The 25,650-nt window shown below is 39.0% G+C and overlaps 1 protein-coding gene across 2 annotated transcripts in view; it reads right to left on the bottom strand.

The window, feature by feature from the left end:
- MINDY3 (MINDY lysine 48 deubiquitinase 3) overlaps positions 1-25,650 on the bottom strand; it is a gene marked incomplete at both ends in the record, with an annotated part of 77,218 nt that overhangs the window by 22,803 nt on the left and 28,765 nt on the right. For both annotated transcript variants that reach the window (XM_080717010.1, XM_080717011.1), the window contains 2 exons: positions 6,623-6,703; positions 12,693-12,763. In XM_080717010.1, the coding sequence (XP_080573136.1) occupies positions 6,623-6,703; positions 12,693-12,763 (152 nt within the window). The remainder of the gene's footprint in view (positions 1-6,622; positions 6,704-12,692; positions 12,764-25,650) is intronic.

The raw sequence follows: 25,650 nt of genomic DNA, 5'->3' as shown, positions 1-25,650 counted from the left end.
ATGATTACATCTGACTTATAGATGGTAGCAGTTAATATTACACAAACACCTGAGTAAAAAATTTAATACATTTGTTAAAAAATGATCCTCACTATTTATAAGTAAAAACTCTTTGGATCAACAAATTAATTTAAATTCTGTTAAATCACCTGGACACAATGTAATCCAGGGTGGCAGATGACATTATTCTTTTTTTTTTTTTGTGGGTCTGGGGATGAAACCCTGGGGCATTCGACCTCCGAGCTACACCCCCTGCCCTATTTTTTATTCTTTATTTTGAAACTGGGCCTAAGTAGCTAAGGCTGTCCACGAACCATGATCCTCCAGTCTCAGCCTCCCAAATGCTGGGATTACAAGCGTGCGCCACCACGCCCGGCAGATGACATTATTCTTAATTGTTCTGCCCTTCCTTTCAGAAGGGTACCCATCACTGCCTTTGGCAGGGGTCCTGATGACCCGTTCTGTGCCTAGGTGCTTTGTTTCATACAGAGAAATACAACTGGACGTGTAACTATGCCAGCTCCCCACAGAAACTGTAAGTGCCATGAGAAACGAACATTCCAGACAGTGCTGTTCCTGCAGCTCAAATCTTAAAGGAAAAATGAGGAGGAGACCTGCAGCCAATGCTTTGGAGGGTGTGCTGGGGGGAGTGCAGTGTGGTGGTGTCTTCCAGTACAGGCAAACAGAAGGTCCATTGCAGAGAGCTAAAATAAGACAAGCCCTGTTGGTCTCATTACCATCACAATCTAGCCATCTTAAGTGCCACTGGTGGTCATTCCTCCTACCTGGAGGGCAGACCGTTGTCACTGTCATCTTCTTGAAGACCACCATGGAGTGAAAGCGTAGGGTTGTCTGCTACTGCAGCAGCCTGACAGAGGGAAGTAGAACCTACTATTCTGGCTGGGTTTGACTCTGTGTCACGGGTGCTACGTGTGTTCTTTCTGTTGACGCCTGGCCAACTTCTCCCACCAGTCGCTTTCCTCTTGCTGTTCAGTGGCCCTGACTTAACAACATAAGCTACAAACTGGGGAGCTTCTACATATGTAGACTTCATAGCTTCACAGAGAAATGAATGCTTAAGGAAATTGTAAAATTGTAGCCCACTTGGAACTAGTGATTTACCCTTGGTAGGCTTGAATGTGTGTGAATGAAAATAGGCCACCCTGTCCCCCAAAATCCCGCCTTTCCATTACACAAAGTTTGGAATGACTGAAAGTCACCGTACTCGACTGTATAATATCTAAAAATTACAGCTTTACAGAGAAGTGTTAATTGTTTATGAATTTTATCCAATAGTTAAAAATAACCTTCTTATAACAGTGAGCAGCAAAAGTTATAAAGCGTTTTACTTTTCCTTAAAACTGTTTATTACATGTAGAGAAATGCATAAATGTTAAATCAGAACTATGCAATTTTTAAACACCTAATAAAAAGGGCTCTAATGCTCAATTGCAGTGGTCTTCCTAATGTTACGCCATAAAGTAATACACAAAGTAACCTCAATGAAGAGAATCTCATTTGGATTCCTAGGAACAGGTAACTACTGTAAAAACACTGCCGGCTCACATAGGAAGATTTTAATGTTTCTCCTTCACACTGAACTCAGTTTCTTAATATATTTTGTGTTTAAATGTTAATGTGTTTTCATGTGTTCTCACCTGAAAGGAAAACTACTTTATCACAGGAAAGGTCAAAGATAATGTTATACAAACACATAAGCATAAAAGAGAACTGAAAAAGGGATGAGAAACTCATCCCCACCCTCACCTTAAAAAGAATGTCTGAAGTAGACTGCCAAGGGAATTAGTCACTGGTCTTCTGAAGATGAAACCAGATGCTGTAGGTAGGTTCCAACTATTTTTATACTGGAGCAGAAGCTGTCACCCCACATTAAGATTATAATATACCAACACCTGTGTGCCTGTATGCTTTTGTTACATTAAAACTCACTGTGATGTGTAAAAGCAATGCACAAATAATTTAAAAATTAACATGCACAAAAAGAAATATATTTTCTCTACCTTTTCACGTATAGGTATATAAAATTCTAGTAAAAGTACCATATTTTCAAATTTAAAGCCCTCTTCTTATATTTGCAATGCAAATAAATTTCCTAATTAGTTCTAGAAGGAGAAACTAAGTGGCCCAAGTAATTTATTCCTAAAACCCAAATATGAAAAAGGCAAAGAACTGAAAGGGAAAATGATACAGAGAAGAAAAAGATAAAAGGAAAAACACCGAAATGTTGAATGTTGGAGCCTTTAAAGTATATAAATATGTATCAAAAAAGATCTGACACTGAAAAAAGAAAATACTTGACATATTATAAGACATGTTTAATGTCTTGTTTTAATTAGAACTAGTTTTATCGTTTGAAATTAAGGGAAAAATTTAAGAAGGTAAGTTTAAATACAGGTTCTAAGTTCTTTAAGCATAGACTTTACAAAATACATTTCTTTTATCTGTAGAGTAGGTTTGCAAGTTCTCAACTAACCACATGAAAAGTACCACAGCACAATTTCTCAAGATCCATGCCCACAGGGCATGTTCCCTCTCGGTATAACACATCCAAAGGTTTTGTTCTGCCCTAGCTCAGATGACCTGCCTGGAAAGTTTTCCATCCTACTTAACAGGATTTAAGTTTCCTTCTTTGAAGAGGTCTATTTACTTACTGCATTTCACCTAACCACATCTTCTATTAGAAGGTTCTGTGGGAATTTCCCAGCTTGATGACTTTGCAGTTTCTATAGGTTTTTGAAGTTAGATTTTGTAATATTCCCCCTCAATACTAACTTTAATAGGAAGGCCTGTGTACATGTCAAGCGATAGAGTAGCAGATTACTTGTTTCAACAGAAGCTGCTGTTTAGATTAAAAACAAATCCTTTTGTTAATATCAGGTAGGAAGTAGGATGATTTACAAAAGATGGCAGACAGTGTGATTTTGAACTTTTAAAAAAATTCCTTCATAAACAGATATATTTAGTAATAAGTGATCAACCTCAAGTTTTACAACTGATTTTCAAGAAATCTGATTTGTGGAAAATCTTGCAATGTTCCAACCCTCCATGTTCCCACCTATGTTCCCAGCTCCACTTTTTTGTGAGGTGCAAAGAGTGAATAAACGGCTTTCATCAAAAATGGGTACATTCAACAGACACAAAGCCGTAAGCACACAACCCGAGGCTCTACATCCTAAGCATCAGAAACCCTTATCTCATCCCCACACACCGTCTCCAATCAATGGTCCTGTCATTTTACCTCAAGAATAAATATCTCAACTTCATGCACTTTATTCCTCTCTACATCATTACCCCGAACACAGTTACTCTCTACTAACCTGAAATATGACAAGAGTCATGTTTACCTCTCTTGCATGAAGAGGACGCAAGTATTCAGTATATCTGTTCTCCACAATTAGCCAAAACAATCTTTCCAAACTGCAAATGTAAGCATTCCCTTTCCTCTACCCTGCCTCCAACTACCCCACCTCCACGAGGTGCCAAGCCTCGTGGCCATCACTGCTGCTGGACGGAGTAGCCCATGCCCACTTTCCCAGCTTCATCTCATCCCCCTGACTCTGATGCTCCTGTTTTTCTCTCTCCACAGTCCTTCCTTCTGCAGCCACTTTTTTTCCCAACTGTTTCCTATATACAAAGTGACATTTCCTCTCTTTTCCCAGTTTCTTTGTATGGCTACTTCAGCACTCACTTTAGATATCAGTTCTTCAAGGAAACTCTGATAAATTCTTACAGCACCACAGGCTTATGCTTTGTCAGTACTTACCACACTTATAATCTTATAAGGTGATAGTTTGAGGAATGCCTCCTTCTACTAAGATGTAGCAAAAGCCATTATCTACTTCTTCTCACCACTGTATTCACAATATCTGGCATCATGCCTGGCACAAACTATATGCCAAGTAAACATTTGGTAAATGAATATATGAATAAATGAAGACAGTTGGAGCCACTATTACCTTTAGGGCATGAAGGACCCTAATTGCCTTTCATTGGTTTCTTGCAATACTAAATTACAAGTTGCCTTAAAAATTATGAAAATAGAACATTTTTTAAGTTACCTGTAACTAGCACAAAAATTCAGCTCATGATATACATATCCAGACAAACATACAGTTTTATAGAAAAGACTGGGCTGTGCATGGTGGTACAGGCTGTAATCCCAGCACTTGGGAGGCTAAGACAAGAGGATCCAGGTTTGCAGAGTCCCAGCTACTTAGTGAAGCCCTTTGCAACTCATTAGACCCTGTTTCAAAATAAAGAATAAAAAATAGGACTGGCAGGGCTGGGGCAGCATAGCTTGGAGGTAGAATACCCAAGGTCCAACCTCAGTACTGCCAAAAATAAAAAGAAAAGAAAAGAAAAGAAAAGAAAAGAAAAATACATCAATTTTCAATGTTTCTTTCAAGTCATGAAACAGAATAAGTTCACCAAACAAATCAAAACTCAGCAATAAAAAATAAAAAAGCAAACCATAGCCAAATACGATTCCTCAAATGTAGACATATAAAGAATGAATAAATAAATAATGTCTGGTTCTTGTTGTAATTCCAAGAACAGCAAAACTTACAGTATTTTCTATGTGATGAAGAATAAACAACTATTTTATATATTTAAAAATACCTAAAATTGATTCAATAAATGTTACTATAAGTTTCATTTACCATGTACATACTATTGTCTTTGTCTTACTTTAAAGGGGATTTTTTTTAACTGCAATTCTTTTCAAAGAAAACGTGTTTGAACAATCTACACTCAATATTTCTAAAATACACTGAGAAAGAAGTATCCATGCTTTTAGAGCTTCAGAACAGATCATGAAGAAATAGTTTTAGGGGCTATCAAAATCACTGACATTCAAATGTAGAAAAATATTCAAAAGAGTCATTCATTTAATTAATGAATCCTCTACCTGATGGGCCAGGTCCCCAGACCACAAAGGTAAGCTTCAAAATAATCTTAATCAGTTTAAAATTAAGAGTTCTAAATGAGAGAAAAGAAACTTGATGCAGAAGTTTTTTAAGATCTATAAAAGGAATCTAAAACTTAAAACTTTACTATAAAATTTACTTTAAAATCACCTTATAAGTATGTGCATTTTCCTATCATAACTCTCTATAGTGTCAGGGTAACAAACAATGAAGATATCCATCTATCATCTATCTATCTATCTATCTATCTATCTATCTATCTATCTATCATCTATCTATCTTTTGTGTGTGTGTGCAGTACTGGGGATGGAACCCAGTGGCATTCTACCTCTGAGCTATGCCCCCAGCCCTATTTTTTTATTCTTTATTTTGAAACAGAGTCTCACTGAGTTGCAAAGGGCCTCAATAAGTAGTAGCTGAGGCTGTCCATGAACCGTGATCCTCCTGTCTCAGCCTCCCGAATGCTGGGATGACAAGCGTGCGCCACCACGCTCGGTGCTAAGACAGAGTTAATTATCTTGTATATGACTTACCATCTCATACACAGAGGCCAGGTCTACATTTGTGTTTCTCTCTTAAGAACTCTATCTCTAATGAAACAGTTCATTTCATATGGCTACAATTTATGGATAAGAAGAAGAAGAAACAGCACAACTGGCAAAGTACCACGGGGGGGGGGGGAACACCAGGATAGGTGGGAAAGAAGTGTATGTTTCATAAAAAGGAAGGCATATCCTTTTCATGATTCTGTCAAGATCCGTAACTTTTCCAGATGCTTGACAAGATTCTATAAGATTCATATAGCTCAATTGATAATACTTGTATTAATTCTTTGAAATTTTTCCTTTTTTTTATAACAAAATCATTTCTTAACTGTCATAATATTGAAATTTTAAAATATTTTCATCTTATATCCTTTTTATTTAAACTTAAGCTTATATAGTTCCATATAATTCATTATTTTTCCTGATGGTGAAAAATTGGATTGTAGATATACATAACTGGTTTGAAAATATATTTTGTATATAAGTTAAAAATGGTTTTGTTTCTTGAAAAGAGGGTAAGAGATTAGTGAGTAGCAAGGTTGGGAATTAAATAAAGGCTGTTTGATGCTAACACTCTTAACCACTCAATTATGGAAAAACATTCTAAATAGTTAACAATTAAGACTAAGAAATAGTTTTATATTAATATTTTAAAATTAACACTTAAATGTATTTTTGTCTATTTCAATATAATTAAGTACATCTTAAAATTATGAAAAATAGTCTAACTTAAAAGAGCACTTGACCTTAACACTACCAAATTAACAGATTTTAAATTATTGTCTAAGGAGATTTTACAATTGAAATGCTTCATTCATGTAATTAGAATTTTATCCTTCCTACAAGAAAGCAAACCACAACACAAGTTTGTTTCTAACACAAATTATTTCTGGAAGAAAAAATATCAAAACCACAGCTTGAAAATCAGAAAAAAGTAAAGCAATTACAACGATACTACGGCAGATTCCAAAATTAGATTGAGAAAACACTATGCTCTTTTGCATTAACCTTTTAGATTTTTGGGACAATCCATTTATATTTGGGAACAGACTAACATTTGCACAAAGATACAAGCTAAATATGGCCTTGTAGTACTTGTATGCCTGAGTCATACTTCAAAAATCATACCTTGGCAAAAAATACGGTGAGGTGAGTTTCACTGCCAACAATCCAAACAGGGAATTTGGGAGATTTCAAGTAAGACCCAACCTAGAAGAAATGTAGCAACATAAAACAAATAAATGAGAACATCATGCTACCTGTTAAATATTTGCCCACAAATATTTGAAGTATGATGTGTCTAATTCATATTTAAATATAATTATGCATTGTGACAGAGTACCTTACCCAGAGATGAAGTGCTGAATACATAAATGTTTCTCCATTTATACTGCACCTTTACATCAGAACAAAAACAATGCAGACGTAATACAGCTAGAATAACGAGTGGAGCCCTGACAACCATGCTCAGGCTTTGGTAAAGGTCCTAGACAGAATGACTACTGCTAGAATTGTGATGGGTGACTCAAACCCAAAGGCATAAACTTAGTAAGTACTTTATAAGGGAAAAAAGTATAAATTAACAAATGAGTTAAAGGAAAACATATAGGAACATCCTTTTCTTCAAGGAATCTTGGGTAATATAATTTCTCAAGAAGAAATATGCAATCTAAAATATTTAAGAATACAGAAGAATTGTGTTACTCAATTCTTCAAAGTTTGGCAATTTGAAGAATATCTTAAAATATGTATAAAAATGTTATTTGCAATCTGTCTTCAAACTAGAGTACCAAAAACTTGAGAGTATCATTTTGTGTTTATAATTAAGAGAAAGTTTAACACTCAACAAATAAAATAAATTTACAAAGTCCACCACATTCACACCAATCGATTCCATATACTTAGCCTGAAACCTTAACTGAAAAGCAACCAATCTTAACAATCAAATTTGCTGATTTTTCTTTGTTCACATAGATGGGCTGTAACTGGGAAATTCCAAGTGACTACTTGCAGCATTAGTAGCAGTCACAGCCAACTATTCTTTCCTACTCAGTCAGCAGCCCCTGTTTTAACCATCAAAATGGCCACTGAGATGACTCAAGTCAGTCAGTCCACAGGGAGCCCGTCCCACCAGCCACAGGCATGCTGCCCCTACGGCTCAAGCAAGTGGTTGCTCTGTCCCCAAGCAGCTTGCTGTGTGGTCCTGCCTGGCAGTCTCTACCTTAAGTGCTCCAATATTAGTATATTGTGTTGTGACAGTAAAAGAAAAGTCAGGTGTATGTGTGTGTGTGTGTGTGTGTGTGTGTGTGTGTGGTGCTGGGGATTGAACTCAGAGGCATTCTTCCCATTTATTTATTTATTTATTTATTTATTTATTTTGGAAACAGGGCCTTGCTAAGATGCTGAGAACCTCACTAAGTTCCTAGGGTTAGTCTTGAAGTTGTGATCCTCTTGTCTCAACCTCTCATGTACTAGGATTATAGGTGTGTGCCCCATGCCTGGCTTAAATTTTTTTTTTTTTTTTTGTAGATGGCTAGAGCAGTATGAGATAAGAGAACAGAAAGTAGCTATTCACTCCCTACTAGGGGAAAATAGACAATCTTCTGTTTTTCCTAAGAGTGAAAAAAAGTATACACATAGAAAAATTAATACTGGTAAGAATGTCCATTTATTCATTCAAAAAATATTTACTGAGCTGGGCGTGGTGGCGCATACTTGTAATCTCCACACTTGGGAGGCTGAGACAGGAGGATCGCACAGGTTTGGAGCCAGCCTCAGCTACTGAGTGAGGCTCTCAGCAACTTAGTGAGACCCTGTTTCCAAATAAAATAGAAAATAGGTCTGGGAGTACAGCGTGGAGGTAGAAAAGCCCCTGGGTTTTACCCCCAGTACCCCTACACACACACACACACACACACACAAATTAGTGAACACCTAATTTGAACCAAGTAAGACAATGCTCTGCCTCCAAAGAGTCTCTATATTTCTTTAGGGAGGATGACAGAAAACCAAAGTTAGATTAAAAAAACAAGAGTAACTATAAAGATCATCAGCGAGCAGTTATTCCCATGAAATAGTGAGAAAGAGTAAGGCGTGCCAAGGGAGTTTTTCAGATTTGATTGGAAGCCTGACCTGAAAGGAAGAGGGAGCCACCTGCTCAGAGCCAGAGGACTGCAGGTGAGATGATAGCCATTACCAGGACCCATCAGGCAAGAACTGGCTGGACATATGTGGCAAAGTGTCAACCAAAATGACAGGATCTCACCAGCTGCATGAAAAATATTTTAAAATATAAAATGCTAGTCTCCTACAAAAACCATGGGTGTATGTGCACACATGCACACAATTCATCTCAGGATATATGAATGAGTACTGGGGCGAAGGCAGCACAGCTTGAGTCTTTGTTTGTCAGACTGTCTTGGAGTAGCATTAGCCTGTATAATTAATATGACTGAAAATAATGGAGTTATGATTTTCAAATGATATGATCACTATTGATGAGTAAGAGAGGGATGACGTCTATGTGTTTATCAGCCATCACCCCTAAATGCTGTCTTAAAAGAGGAGTGCTCTTGGAGACTTCTGGGAAGATGGCGATCGAGAAAAGCAGCATTTACGAGCCCTGCTAAAACTCGATCTCTACTGCCACAAAATCAGCACTTTTCATAGCCAGAAAATGCCACCGGCAGAGAAATAAAAAATGTAAACACAAGGGACAGAGAAAAAAAAGAAGACTAGAAGAACAACCAGAGACCAGAAATCAAGCCCTCAATGCAGCAGCGGGGCCAGGCCAGCACCATCTTCCCTCACAGCACCAGGATCCAGAGAGGAAAGGTAAACAAGGAGCTGAAGTGAGCAGCTGCAGATCATTCGGGTGTAATTCAGCAGTTCTTTCAATGCAAAGAACATCTAAAACTCCCAGTGGTCAAGCTCATCACGCCTTCCAGGGACTCAGAACAGAGCTCAAAACCAGAAAAGAAATACGCCAGCCTCAAAGCCGAGGGCGTGGCAGCGGCGCCATATTGCCAGCAGCTCCAGCCTCACGGCTGAGGGCATGGCAGCGGCGCCATATTGCCAGCAGCTCCAGTCTCACGGCCGAGGGCGTGACAGTGGCACCATATTGCCAGCAGTGACAGCAAGTTCACCACACCCTCGACAGTTCCTGATCAACATGCAAAATAACTGTGAGTGAAATTGCGGCCACTAAAGGAGAAATCCCTGTACCGCATGCCCAGGGACTTTGATAATCTCCCTGGTTCTGAGATTTTGCAGTCCGACCCAGTGAAGGAGTAGCAGTGGCAGAGATTACCACAGACTCGAGATACAGAGCACCCTAAGTGAAGTCGTAGTGATCCAGGGAAGGCACAAACTTCTGAAATCATGGGAAAGAGGAACAACAATAGAGCAATGAATGCCCACAACCTCGTATTATCAGAACCTGATAACACAGAAATTCAGAGATCTTCAGAAGATCAAATAAGGAATACAACTGTTGAAATAATACAAGACCTTCAAAAAGAATTTAGAGAGAGTCTAAAAGACATAAAGGATGCAATCATTGAGGTAAAGGCCTCAATTCAAAGTATAAACAATCGATTAGACCACATGGAGAATGGAATCTCGCTCCTAGAAAATGATCACTCCAAAAATGAATGCATAATTTATAACTTAGAAAAAAAATCAGACAGCAGAAATCTGACATTGAAGAAATATGGGCCCATTTTAAGAGAGCTAACCTAATAATAATTGGAATAGAGCAGGGAAAAGAAGGTGAAACCAAAGGGATCAATAATATCTTAAAAAAATAATAACAGAAAATTTTCCAAACATAGAGCAAGAGATTGATACACAAGTCCAGGAAACGTACAGAACTCCCTTTAGACAGGATCAGAGAAGAGGCTCCCCACGCCACATAGTTGTCAAAATGACCAATGTGGAAGCCAAGCAGAGAATCTTAAAGGCAACAAAAACAAAAGGCCAAGTGACATTCAGAGGCAAACCAATTAGAATCACTCCAGACTTCCCAAACCAAGTCATGAAAGCCAGAAGGGCTTGGAGTAACATATTCCAAACTTTGAAAGAAAACCACTTCCAGCCAAAAATTTCCTAGCCAGCAAAACTATCTATCAAATTAGATGGGGAAATAAGAAGCTTCCATGACAAACAGAAACAGAAACTGAAGGAATTTATGTCTTCAAAACCAGTGCTAGAAAAAAAAAAAGAGAGAGATTAACTACAAAGAAGAAATAGGTAATACACACCAGAACCAGAGAAATGAAAATTTCCATCCAGCAGACAACTAAGCAAAGAAGAATATATTCATGTGTTTATTGGTTAAAATCTTTGGAGATTCATTATTTATTTTAGTCTTTTAACTATTTCTAAATTGTATTGTTTGCTTTTATTGTTGCTAATTTTTAGGATTTCTATTTGGAATATTAATATACCTTCAGATATAGCATTTGGAAATATTTTACCCCATTCTATCAGTAACTTTTAACTCTGTTTACATTGTCTTTGGTTGTACAATTTTTTTTTTATTTTTTAGGAAGTTTGTTTGTTTATTCTGTTGTTGCCTGTGCCTTTGGAATCATATCCAAGAAATCACTGCCAATTATCAATGTTGTGAAGTGTTATGCCCCGGGTTTTCTTCTAAAAGTTTATAGTCTAAAAGTTTACAGTTTAAGATTTACATTTAGGTCTCTTATCTATTTTGAGTTAATATTTGTATATGGTGTTAGGTAAGGGTCCAACTTTATTCTTTTTCGTGTAATTATTATTTTTCAACTATATTTAGTGAAAGAATCATTATTTCCTTCACCAAATGTTCTTGGAAACCTTGTCAAAAATAACTTGTCCATATATGGAATGGAAGAATTTATTTCTAGGCTTTTTATTTTACTCCACTGGTTTATATATCTGCCTTTATAGCAGTACTACACTGTTTCAATTAATGTAGCTTTATAAGGTTTGAAATCAGAAAATGTACATCTTCTAGCATTTTTCTTTTTCAAAATTGTTTTGGGTATTTAGAGTTCATATTTCATGTTAGGATAGATTTTTTTCTGGAAATAAAATGTATGATAGTTTCACCTTAAAAAAATATCCTCCGGTAAGGAAGAAAGTAAAAAACAATATTGAAATGTTATCTCTAAGTGATCAAAAGTTTGCTATCAGACAAATGAATCTGTTCTGTGACATTATCATTGTTAATTTTGGATAAATTGCTATAAAATTAGATGTCAACCACTAAGCCAAGCATGGGAAGGAGTGGGGGGGGAGGGAATGGTGTGGGGTAGGCACTAACTGAATGATGTGTGCACATATGTCTACATGTTTTTTATCCCATTATAATGTATGAATACATTATAGTGCACCAATAAAAAAATAAAAAATAAAAAAAAGAGGAGTGCTCTGGCCACAAATGACAACAATACAGACATAAATAGAAAGAAGCAAGGAGATACAAGATATTGTTACTGTTACTAAAAATAATCACCACCATCAAAATTATTGCTAGGAAAAAAATGACATTCTAAAGCTGGAAAAAAAATGAGACCTACTTCTTTTCTCTAGGATTATGACATTAGAGTAAGTGGAAATAACTAATGATTTCAAACTATTTGGCATGCTCAATGGTTATTTCAGATTAAATAGGAAGGCATCTAGATGTACCGTACTAATGAGAGTCTCACCACAGTTCCTAGCTCTAGCCTGTGATGAAGAGTTAAATGTTCTAAAATTCCTGGGATGTTGTTTTTTAATGTCAAATCATTTTTCAAGTGGAAAAGATAAAAGCTAGAATTTTAGGCACTTAGCATATTCATTTTCTTTACCTGATAATGCATTACCAGTTGTTTTAGTAGACTCTTTTTTAATGAAGGAATGACACTTTGCTATTTGCTAGCTTATAAAAATATCCAATTATCTCCACTTGATATACTGTTGCTTTTATTACTTTTTATTATATATTCATACATTATTTTGCCCCAAGTTCTGCCCCTGTTGCCCTCATTGGAAACGCAGCAACATCCGTGAGCTCAGCCTTCCCGATGACCCTATCAGTTTAGGATGGGAGATCAGGAAGGATGGGGAAGTGCGGCAATAGTAGTGAGACACGCCATCATAGGAACAAAAGCAGCATGCAAACAGTGGACGTGTCAATAAAAACACTTCAATAGCTTAAAAATCACTTTACCTTACAGTATCTTAAAGCTTCCATTAATGTTAAGAATCCTACAGCTGCTTGCTCACGGATACCAAGAAGTTCTGCAAAAGACAAAAACAAAAATGAACTTAGCATTGTTTAAGTATATGTAAATCTGATGAGTGCTTATACATAGGTATATGTATAAACAGGCATACAAATTTATGCAAATTTTTTACTTTTGTCCAAAACTATACTTTAAAAAGTAACATATGTATTAAGAGATCACATCAAATAACCATTAAAGTACTAAGTATAAAACAGCACTAGATCAACTTTGAGATGGGTAAATGTGATATTTTGGATGTACAATAAATGTATAAAACTTTATATTTGATGTTTACTTGTTTAATGACAGAATTTCTTCTCTGAAATCCAAAGAACTATTAACAAAATTAGAGATTTATATCCAGGTTAAAGGGCTATCTTGAATTCACTTTGATTTTGAAAAACAAATGATTATGCACATCATAATTTGTAAAATTTATCATTGTGTAGCAGTAATCCTATTTGCACTATAATAAAACATGAACACTTTGGCTGGGTGGGTGGTGTATGTCTATAATCCCAGCACTTGGGGAGGCTGAGAGAGCAGGAAGACTGCAGTTTCAAGATTAACCTCAGCAACTTGGTGAGCTCTTGTTTCAGAAATAAGAGATGAGCTGGGCGTGGTGGTACATGCTCTGTAATCCTAGTACTTGGAGGCTGAGACAGGAGGATCATGGCTCGTAGCCAGCCTCAGCTACTTGGTAAGACTTGTGAGACTGTTTCAAAATAAAGAATAAAAAATAGGGCTGAGAGTGTAGCTCGGAAGTAGAATGCCCCTGGGTTCCATCTCTACTACCGCAAATAAAAAAACAAATAAATATATAAAAAAAATAAAAGGGATGGAGGTATAGATTGGAGGTAGAATGCCCCGAGTACAAGCTCTAGTACTAATATAAAGGACATTTTATGCTATCCCTCACTCCTACAAGTGAACAGAGGCATTATGCGTATTACTGGGGAAAAACAAATGAAAAGAAAATAATCTGTGCCTAATAAAGGCTAAGAGTTTACCAAGAGAGGCCAATGGAAAAAAATGTGTGTGCCCTGTCCACAGCTTTAGAGAAGGCATACAGAAGTGGCAAACAGAAGTGGAAAGCATCTGAGTTGAATGCTGAAACATATGCAGAAACTTTCCAGGCCAAAGAGGACAAGAAGAAAAAAATTAAAAGTGGAGGAAACAGCAAAAAGGTAGGAAAATCAATATACTTAAGGAGTGACACTTTTGTCAAACCTGATAAATTCAAGAACTAAAAGAATTCAGAAGTATCTTCTAGAGTCTTGGAACTAGAAATATGCCTTTGCTTTTAGACAAGCTGAGATCAAGGTACCTTGTGACTTCTAAATTGTGATAAACAACTGGAAATAGAGCTCAGACTCACAGAAAAGAGAAGCCAGGGCTGGGTATAGAGATGTGGGAATCACTGGCATAGAGGTGAGAGGTAAAGTTGCAAAGGTGGATAAACAGAACAGACAGCTCAGAGCATGAAGAGGAAAGAGGTTATTCTACGGTGACATGTAATGATGATGACAGCATGTTCAGACTTTATCCTCTAGCTATGTACATTAAATAGAACTAGGACGATATATTTGGGATCACACATATATCATATCTCTAACACTATTGCCTGGTCCACTGTGAGTACAGGTGGGTATGACTGCATTCTTTTCACCATCTGGTCATGCCTTGCTCATTTTTCTTTTAGGATAGTAAGCTTACAGAATAACATAATATTAACTCTCAGACTTTTGTTGTATTTTACTGTTTTCTTAGGTACAGTATCCAGATGGTATAAGTCAAGAATTGATATTTTAACTTTTTGAATTTGTAAATTCAAAATTAATAGAAAGCATGCATAAATGCTACTTGTTATTCTGTTACTACCTTCTTTCAGGCACAGAAAGGAAGAGTATGGTTCTTATATTGTGGTTTAGGACTCTTTCAGAGACTACATGAGGTCAAGATGATTTTCATAAAACGATATTAACTATTTTAATCCTATTCTCTCTTAAGGGCAAAGTGGAGTTTTATAGACCTAAATGACATATTGTATCACAAAAGACTGAATTCGCAAACAAATATTAAAGTCCAGGTGCCTACTAACAGGCTAGATATTAAAGGGATTTTCAAAAATTTCAAGCAATTTCACTGTTGTTGTTTGAAAAGTCATTTTAATTAATAAGAGTAATAAGCATATTATTGTTTAAAATGTATTAACAATTTTCAATTTCTCAGTCATAATTTCCAATATAAAAATTATTGGCTTATAATCCTTAGGAAAACCTCTTTGAATTCCTTGTTGAGTTTTAAGAAGATAAAGGGCATAAAACCCAAAATTTGAAGATCTTTAGGTTATAGCAGTTAAAGGAAAAAAGAAGGGAGAGGAGGGGACTAGCCCAAACAGGCAGATGGACTTGCAGTGGCCTTGAAAATTTTGGCACCTTTTTCCTCTGAAATGTAAGCTGTTCTAAGTGTCTTCCTGTTCAAAGAAAAATCCATGTATTTGAGAAAGTTTCAGGATTCAATTTCTAAAATCAGTTACTACCACCTAGTGTTACAATTTGATACTACATCACCCATTTCTTCTAGTCTAAGACAAATGTCTAGAAGAAAATATTTACAACATAATGTTTTTAAACATTCAAACTAGCTTTTCATAAATTTTGGGTAATGAATTATTCAGAACTGCCAATAACCACTTGCTTACACACCTAGTTTAGACAGTAATATTTAAAAATCTATTAGGCTATTTCCTTACATATGTACTTAAGATTCTCTTCTGTTCGTGTGTCATTAAAGATTTTTATCCACTGTAATCCAGTGAAGATATAATCTCACACGTTACAATCTCTAAAATTTACTCATATAATAGTCAGTGAGTCTCAAAAAAGTCTATTTACTCTTCACTTGAAGAAAATTGTAAAAGTTTTGTGGTTTTATTTTTCTTTGTCAATATTAACTTATTATCTTACACCATGAAAAGTCACCCAATTTCTGTTTGTATTTTTAGGAGTGCCATAACTTGGAGTACAACTAGACAGCACCAGAAAAATAAGACATTCTTTGGCCTAAATAGAGTATGTATTTTTATATTTCATTTCACAAATAAAAAATCATATATTTATTATGGACAACATGTCTCCAAGTATGTATACACTATAGAATGGCTAAATTGAACTAATAAAGACATGTACTAACTCACATACTTGTGTCTTTGTGGTGAGAACGTTTAAAATGTATTCTTTTGGTATTTTTAAATATACACCACTTGTCACTAACAACAGTCACCATGTTGTACAATAGATATCTTAAACTTAATTCTACCTAGAATTTTGATTCCTTTGGTCAACACCTCCCCAACTTCTTCCCGTTTCCTTGTAACCATGCTTGGAATCTCTGCTTCTCTGAATTATCTTTTTAACGATTTTGAGTATATGTTAGACTCTTCTGGCTAAACTGGTTCTTTTGGCCTAGCATTTAAGATTAATCATGATCAGTTCCCATCAGCCCATATCTACTTAAGCCAATGAGGCTGTGTATTTCTGTGTAGCAGAGTTTTATATTCCGAGTACTTGGGTTTGAGTATAGTCTTTCCTTCCACTATTAACTATGCTTAATGTCTGGGTGTCTACAGGAGTCTCTCTTGGGCATTTCAAATTAGACACTAACTTAGAAACCACATAACTGCCCTACATTTGTCTCACAAACACACTCCGAATGCTAAGTATTGAAAAGAACAGTGCTAAGCACAGTGCAGGAATACAAAGGTACCAAAGAGAAGAAATGAGGATAAGATGCTCTCAAAAGCAATTTAGTAACAAACAGGAGGGACCAGGTAGGCAGAGGAAGGTGCCAGAAAAGCAAAGTGCAGAGAAGTGGGATCACTTTCAGCTATGAGAGTCACTCTGCTTGGAAGGAAGAGCTGGCGTATGAAGTGAGCTCTACAGGGCTGGGCAGGCACAGACGTGGGTCTTGAGAGACAGGAACAAGCACAGACAAAGATGGCAGAGCAAGTAGTTATTCTGCTCAAGCCCAAGTTCATGATGGCTGAAAAATTAAGTTGGAATGAGATTACGAGTAAATGAAGACTTTGTAGTTGAAAATAAAATGACTTTTTCTTTGCAAGAATATTAGAATAACTAAAATAAAAAGCAATACAATACCAAAAAAGGTTTCAGTATCTCACTTACACGGTGCGAATAATTTAAGTCACAAAGTCTATACTTGATGAGGAGCTATTTATTTATTTATTTATTTATTTATTTATTTAATTGGTGGTACTGGGGTTTCTGGAAACCTTTCTACCTCTGGGCTATACTCCCAGACCTATTTTTTTATTTTTATTTGGAAACAGCATCTCTTAAGCCAGCCAGGCTGGTTCGAACCTGTGCGATCCTCTTGTCTCCACCTCCCAAGTGCAGGGACTACAAGCGTGCGCCACCATGCCCGGATGGATGAGGAGCTTTTTAAACCCATTTACTGTCTGTTATTTTCCTAAGTTAGACTGATCAACTTTGCACCAAGATAAATTTAACAAAAATAATAACAAAAAAGATGCCCAGTTAAATTTCAGAAAAAAACTTTTAATGTAAACATATCCCAAAAAGTATATTAGAACATACTAATACTGTAAATTATTTGCCTTTTAAATTTGAAATTGCAATTTACCTGAAGACTTATATTTTATCTGATAATTCGGTTCCAGCTAAGCATTATTTTTCGAAGTAAATAAAATTTGGGGAAAATAGCACTTCTGGCCCAACGTGGTGGTACACGCTTATAATCCCAGTACTTGGGAGGCTAAGACAGGGGGATTCCAGGTTCACAGCCAGCCCCTACTTAGTGAGGTACTCAGCAACTTAGTGAAATGCTGTTTTAAAATAAAGAATAAAAATAGAACTGAGAGGGTGTAGCTAAGTGGTAGAATGCCCATTGATTCAAACTCCAGTACTGCAAGAATAAAAATAGAAAAGAAAAGAAAATAGAATTTCGGATCTTTACTCATATTAATTTTGATAAGATACTTTTCCAATTTGTATACCACCTAGCCATGTAATTGGAACTCATATGAATTATTTAATATACATTAGGGTTTCAAAATGATCCTATTCTTTAGACTTTAAATTCTCTTATTTTCTGTGTAGCATGAGCTTCAATAAACTATGCCTTGACAGACTACAATAAATGTAACCCTAATCTAAGTCCTCATAGACTTCTTAAACTCAGAACTTGAAAAGCTGGGTAAAAGTTCAACTGGGAAGGATAATATAGACATGACTCTGTGTGTGTGTGTGTGTGTGTGTGTGTGTGTGTGTGTGTGTACATGCAGAGGTACACACTTTAAACACTTTAAATCTGGTGACAGGCATGCTAAACATGTGCTCTACCACTGAGTTACACCCTCAGCTCTGATAATTTTGAAAAAGCACAATATGTGCTGATATAAAAACATAAAACCATGTAACAATGTTGTTTTAGCATAGAAATTAAATAGATTAGAAGAAGAAATTTAAGGGATGGTTTGCAAGTATGAGAATTCTTTATTTTATTTTTTGGTGGTACTGGGGATAGAACCCTTATACCTCTGGGCTACACTGCCAGACCTATTCTTTATTTTATTTGGAAACAAGGACTCTTAAGCCAGTACGGCTGGCTTTGAACCTGCGCAATCCTCTTGTCTCTGCCTCCCAAGCGCGGGATTACAAGTGTGCGCCGCCATGCCTGGCTGAGAATCTTTTTAAAATTGTAGTACTATAGTATTTTTTTAATTTATTTTTATTGGTGCATTGTAATCATACATCACATTGGAATATAAGACTTGAGAGGATATACAAGCACACATCATCCAATTAGCCCTCATCCAGCCCCCATCACATTCCCTCCCCCTCCCTCCATCCCACGCTTCTTTGGTGATTTACTTTGATACATTTGTTTATGTACCTCCTGCTTTTTAAAGAGGCTCCATCCTCCCCTATTCCATACCCTCTGATTGGTCACCTTAATTGCTTCACTATAGGGCCCTTTCTATGCCTCGACCACTTCCTGTTGCCCGTTTCCTCCTAGTTATTGCTGATTAGGGAAAGCATCTGGTTTTAATTTTCTGAGATATTTCTCTGTGCATGCCGCGTTGCAAATACCGATCCCACTCTTGACGGCCCCAGTTGTGGCCTGGCTACACGGTGGACTGATCAGACCTCGCTGGCTCAAGCAGCAGCCTTGCCTCACGGGAGGCCCCGGTTCTGGCCTCGCTGGCCCCAAAACTGGCCTAACCCCTCAGCTGGCTCTGATCCCGGACTCAGAGGCCCCAGCACCGGCCTTGCCTCACAGCAGGCTCCGATGTTAGCCGATGGCCCCGGCATCTGCCTAACCCCTCGGCAGGCTCCGATCCAGGCCTCAGAGGCCTCAGTAGTGGCCTTGCCTCACAAAAGGCTCCAATGCTGGCCAGTGGCACCGGTACCGGCCTAACCCCTCACCTGGCTCTGATCCTGGCCTCAGAGGCCCCAGCACCGGCCTTGCCTCACGGCAGGCTCTGATCCAGGCCTCGAAGGTCTCAATAACGGCCTTGCCTCACGGAAGGCTCCGATGCCGGCCGTTTGCCCCAGCACTGGCCTAACCCCTTGGGAGGCTCCATCCCGGCCTCAGAGGCCCCAGCACCGGCCTTGCCTCATGGCAGGCTCTGATCCTGGCCTCGCTGGCCCCGGCACCAGCCTAACCCCTCAACAGGTTCCGATCCCGGCCTCGCTGGCCCCAGCACCAGCCTAACCCCTCGGCAGGCTCCAATCCCGGCCTCGGAGGCCTCAATAACGGTCTTGCCTCACGAAAGGCTCCAATGCCGGCCGTTGGCCCCGGCACTGGCCTAAAACCTCGGCAGGCTCCGATCCCGGTCTCGGAGGCCCCAGCACCGGCCTTGCCTCACGGCAGGCTCCGATCCCAGCTTTGCTGTGTCCGTCACTGGCCTCATCTCTCGGCAGGCTCTAATCCGAGCACCTTCTTCGCCCAACTATTTGTCCCACATTCTCGAGGGTGCGTGGTGGTGGTAGCATTCTGCCTCTGGGGTCATTACTTCAAAAGTTCCAGGTGTAATGTATCAGATCTCTGCCTCCCCTGAGTACTGGCCAGTGCCATTGCCACTGCCTCCACCATTTCCAATCTTCCCCAAGCTCTCTTTTCACTCTGAGTGTTGTCCAATCTTCCTAAGCATGCGCGACGGTAGCATTCAACCTTTGGTGTAATTTCTCAAAAAATAAATAAATAAATAAATAAGGTTGGTAGGCTCCGATTTCTGCTTCTCCTGAATACAAGTCTCCACCGCCAACGTGGAGACTGCTTTCAGCACCGCCTTTCTCCTTGGTCTCCGCTAAAGTCTCTCTCCTTACAGGTGATGTCCAAGATTCTTAACAATATAGAGAAGAAGCAGTCCTCCTTAGTGGGGAATTTTTCCAATAATTCCAGTTCATTTGGATAAGTTTTGTCTGCATCTCCAGTATCCTGGCATCCGCCACCTCCTTGACCCCTCACCGATATTTTCCTTTTTTCTTTTTCTTTTCCTTTTTTACAGGGTCCTTCCAGGTGGAGAGGGGGGTCGCCTAGGGGCGCCCTGCCAGCGCCTGCCCACCCGCCCAGGGTCGGGGGCCCGGGGTCCTTCCGGGTGGAGAGGAGGGTCGCCTAGGGGCACCCCACCGGCGCCTGCCCACCCGCCCAGGGTCGGGGGCCCGGGGTCCTTCCAGGTGGAGAGGGGGGGTCACCTAGGGGCACCCCGCCAGCGCCTGCCCACCCGCCCAGGGTCGGGGGCCCACAGACCACGGGGTCCTTCCGGGTGGAGAGTGGAGAGGGGGGTTCCCTAGGGGTGCCCCGCCAGCGCCTGCCCACCCGCCCAGGGTCGGGGGGCAGTATTTTTTTTTAATTGAACCCAGGGGCATCCTATCATTAAGCTAAACCTCCAGCCCTATTTTTAATTTTTTCTTAATCAAGGCTGCACTAAATTGCTGAGACTGGCTTCGAACTGTGGTCTTCCTGTCTCAACCTCCCAAGTACCTAGATTACAGGAAAGCACCACTGGCTTTAGTATACAATGTTACTACAGCACTATTTGTAATAAACAAAACTAGAAACAATCTAATATTCACCAGAATAAACTCAAGGCAAAAGTTAGACTGAAAATGTCCACTCTGTATGGAAGCTAAGAAGGACGCTTAACAAATGAAGGCAAGAAAATGCCCGTCATCTTCCACTGCCCCTTCTGGGCCTTTCCTGGGTGACACAAAATACCCTCCTTCCCACTGCTAGACTGGAGACCACTGCTGCGGAAAACACCCCGAGTTTCAGCTTTATTGTTTGGACCCCCTCTAACTTAACCTTACTGAACCTCACCTAAACTTTTGCTGCTGGTCATACATTGTAAAATTTCTCTCATCACCTAACTCCTTAGAGCAGCTGATTCAAGCCCTTTCTCTTACCTTCTCTAACTTTACCGCTACCCACATACTACCAGTAAGCTTCCAGATCCCCAGTATTCCCAGTTTAAATCTTTCACAGGTCAAAATCCCTGTCTCTTTTCAGTATATCATTTAATAGAATGGTGCATCTTCCTCAGGCTACTGACACTCTTGGCCCTGTTCACTACTCCTTCTACTAAAGTGGCTCTCTTCTGGTCTACAAACAATCCGGGCAACTCTTAACTCTTAAAAATTATATGCGCTATCCCTTGGCCTCGTGACCAGCAAAGGCCTTCTCTCTCTCTCTCTTTCTCTCCATTCTTTTACCAGCAAAAATTCCTTGTCTACATTGCTCTAGTATTCCCTCCCTATGATCTGGCTTCTACCTCAATTGTTCTTCTAGAGAAAGACTTTGCTAACTGCTAAATCATAACATCTTAATTAAACCTCATTCTCTTTGAATGAAATATATATGTATATGAATGATTCAATAACTTTCTACCACAGACAAGAATCTTGGGTTCGCCGGGCGTGGTGATGCACGCTTGTAATCCCCGCACTTGGGAATTACAGAGACAGGAGGATCGCGCAGGTTCGAAGCCAGCCTCGCTGGCTTAAGAGACCCTGTTTCCAAATAAAAAATGTAAAAATAGGTCTGGGAGTGAAGCCCGGAGGTTTCCTCCCCAGTGCCATAAAAAAAAAAAAAAAAAAAAGAATCTTGGGTTAAATTCTCATTTGGTTTCCTCTGTATACATATGGTAAACATCTACCTCTCAGGGCTTCTATGAAATTTAAATAAGATAAATTCTTCCCATTCCATCCACATATAGCACTCAAGAATAAAATGCATGTAAGTGGCAGCATATCAACGATTAGGTGCTGACTGTATAGAATTGGACTAGTTCAAGTCTTGGTTCTGCTATTTACTAAGTGTGTGAAATTAAATAAGATACTTCAAAGCACGGTGCCTCCGTTTCCGTATCTGTAAAGTGAAGATGATGACCACAGATAGAGTAGCTATATGAATGAAGTGAGAAAATGGAAACAAAATCGCCACGTCCTGGAGAACGGTGGCTGGAACTCTTAAGTGACTGCAGCGCTGCGCAGCGAGCGCTGTCCATCCTCAGGGTTGTCTTTACTCTCTTTTTTTTGGTACTGGGGATGGAATCTGGGGCATTCGATCTCTGAGCTACACCCCCTGCCCTATTTTTATTCCTTATTTTGAAACAGGGTCTCACTGAGTTGCGGAGGGCCTCACCAAGTAGCTGAGGTTGTCCGTGAACCGCCATACTCCGGTCTCAGCCTCCCGAATGCTGGGATTACAAGCTGTGCCACCATGCCCGGCTTGTCATCACTCTTAAAATGCAACACTGGAAGGCACAGATTGGTTTTTGTTCCATCAAAACCTACATGAAGCTTTGAAACTTGCCATGATGCTTCGAGTGTTCATTTATTTAGCAAGTTTTACTTGAAAACCTACTATTTTACCTTTCCTTCCTGCATTCTAGAGAGACTACATCCCTGGACTCTGTCCCTGAGGCAAGCGTCAGAGCAGGGGAGCTCGCTATTGTGGCTCAGGCACAGACTCTGGTGTGCTCAAAGGCCCAGGCAGTTTAGACTTCTCCTGCTTGACTCTGGGCAAATTACTAAAGTATCCTGGCTTCAGTTTTCCTAAGTAAACCTAGGTTGAAAAGGACCCAAAACATACGCTTAGCATGCAGTACATTACGCCCTCACTGCTCTTTCTCCTCCTCTGTGCGGTCTCCCTCCCTCCTGTTGCGCCTTACCCATCTAGGCTGTGTGTTACAGCTTTCAATTGTGGTTCCACTCTAACACATACTACAAACTCACAGATTAATGGGGTGGTTTTGCAAGTTTTAGGCTAGTTCTCTGCTCAGTGCCTTCACTGACTCTTTCCTAATACTTGCCAACTGAAGTTTCCATTATTAGCATTACAACGCCCCTGGCTTCTTACCCATCCTTTGTTGATAATCTTTCCTTTTACTAGTCTCTGGAGTAAATCCAGTGCCCTAACCTGTCTGGGGTTCTCAGACCTGGCTGCACATCGAGAATCAGCTAGGGGAAATGTTAAAGTATATACCCCTGGTACATCACCTAGGAACTCTAAGTTAATTTTTCTTGGAGTCTAAATATTTATATATTTTTAAGCTCCCCAAGTGATAATAGTCAGAATTAAGAACTGCTGTTCTGACTCCCTACTCATAATATAGCCTGTATTCTGCACCATCTACAGAGCTCCATTAAAATATTAACTCTTCTTTAAAGTTTCTCTGCCCCAACATAAATATAGTAAGAAAAATTTCTATTCCTTCTGATGTCTTCAGTCCTATATTTCAACATGCTTTGTTTGATCATGAGTCATGTTTTCATTTCTCTAAACTAGATGCATAAATTCTGAGGGAAAATGGGAGTCCTTCCCATTAGCAGTGTAGGCATTTTATTCGTTCATTTTGCGGCACTGGGGACTGAATCTAGGGACATTCTACCCCCGAGCTACACCCCCAGCCCTATTTTTTATTCTTTATTTTGAAACAGTGTCTTACTAAGTTGCAGAGGATCTCACTAAAAGCTGAGGCTGGCCACAAACCTGTGATCCTCCGGTCTCAGCCTCCCAAGTACTGAGATTATAAGAATGCACCACTATGCCCAAGTAATTCTTAAATTTCTGAAACAGTAAAGTGTTTGGCTCCTACTACAGTGCCTTTTAATTCTTATGTTTCATAAATTTTATCTTTATCTTTTTAAATTTTTATTGCTGTATTGTATTCATACATCTTAATGGGATACAAGACTTGTGTAGACATACATGCACATATCACCCAATCAGCCCCTATCTAATCACCACCCCATTTCCTTCCCATCCCTCCTTCCCATGCTTGGCTTGGTGACTGACTGATATGTTTAAGTACATCATGTGCTTTAGAGAGTATCCTTCTTCCCCCCTCCTGTCCCCTCAGTTAGGTCACCTTATTTGCTCCTCTATAGGATCTCCTTCTTCATCTAGAGTTCCTCCTGTTACTCATCTCTCCTTAGCTTTTACACATTCGGGAAAGCATCCGGTTTCTTTTTCTTTCTTTCTTTTTTTTTTTGTGGAACATATTGAAAATGGCATACATTCAGACTATGCTTGGTACCCTTCCCCCTTCCCCATCTCTCCTCCCAAAATTGAGTGTCCAGGTAAACCATGATATATTATATTTTTATACACATTCAGGTGTAGCTCCTTCATTAATCAACCTCAGCCTTCTTCCTCTTCTATCCTTCCATTCGAGCTTTGATGAGGTTTTTCCTCCATTGTCTGGAGTCCCTTTGGTATCCCTAATACTCCAACACTCCAACATATAGGCACAGGCAGTGACTTTCTCAACAAGACCTCCAAAGTGCAGAAAACTAAAGCAAGAAGTAACAAGTGGGATAGCATCAAACTAAAAAGTTTCTTCTCATCAAAGGAAACCACCAAGAACCTAAAGAGGAAGCCTACAGAATGGGAGATCTTTACCAGCCAACACTCACACAGAGGGCTAATATCCAGAATATACAAAGAGCTCAAAAGACTCTACACTAGCAAAACAAATAACCCATTCAAGAAATGGGCCACTGAACTGAATAGACACTTTACAAAAGAAGAGACACAGATGGCCAATCGATACATGAAAAGATGTTCAACATCATTAGCCATCAGGGAGAGGCAAATCAAAACTATGCTGAGATTCCATCTAACCCCAAACAGAGTGGCAAGCATAAAGAAGTCAAATAACAACAAGTGCTGCCGAGGATGTGGGAAAAGAGGAACTCTTTTATACTGTTGGTGGGAGTGCAAACTAGTTCAGCTCCTATGGAGATCAGTGTGGGGAATCCTTAGAAAACTGGGAATGGATCCACCATATGGTCTGGCTATACTACTCTCCTGGGTATCTTTCCAAAGTGGTTGAAATCAGAAAACTACAGTAACATATGCATACCTATGTTCATAGTAGCACAATTTGTAATAGCCAAAATATGGACCCAACCTAGGTCTCCATCAACAGATGAATGGACTGCAAAATTATGGGAAATACACACAATGGAATTCTACTTAACTATAGAGAAGAAGAAAATCATGTCATTTGCAAGAAGACGGAAAGGCCTGGAGAACATTATGTTAAATGAGATCAGCCAAGCACAGAAAGAGAAGGGACATATGTTTTCTCTAATATGCCCAAATTTTATCTTTTTCTGAATAACATATTCTTTCATGTATGTTTAATTAACTATATATATATTTCCAAACTTTGAGAAGAATTTAAAATAAAAATGGAAGCAAAAACTAGTCACCTTTTTCTCAACCATAGTATTTGCTCTGTTGTTTGGAGATACTTTATCTAATTATATAAATTAGAAAGAAGTATTGAATAGATTTTCCAGAGACAGAGCTATGAAGCTTCATGTCGTAAGAGGTACACAGTAG

This window comes from Muscardinus avellanarius (genome assembly GCF_963383645.1).
Source record: "Muscardinus avellanarius genome assembly, chromosome: 20".
Taxonomy (NCBI): Eukaryota; Metazoa; Chordata; class Mammalia; order Rodentia; family Gliridae; genus Muscardinus; species Muscardinus avellanarius.
This window is presented reverse-complemented; position numbering and strand designations above follow the sequence as displayed.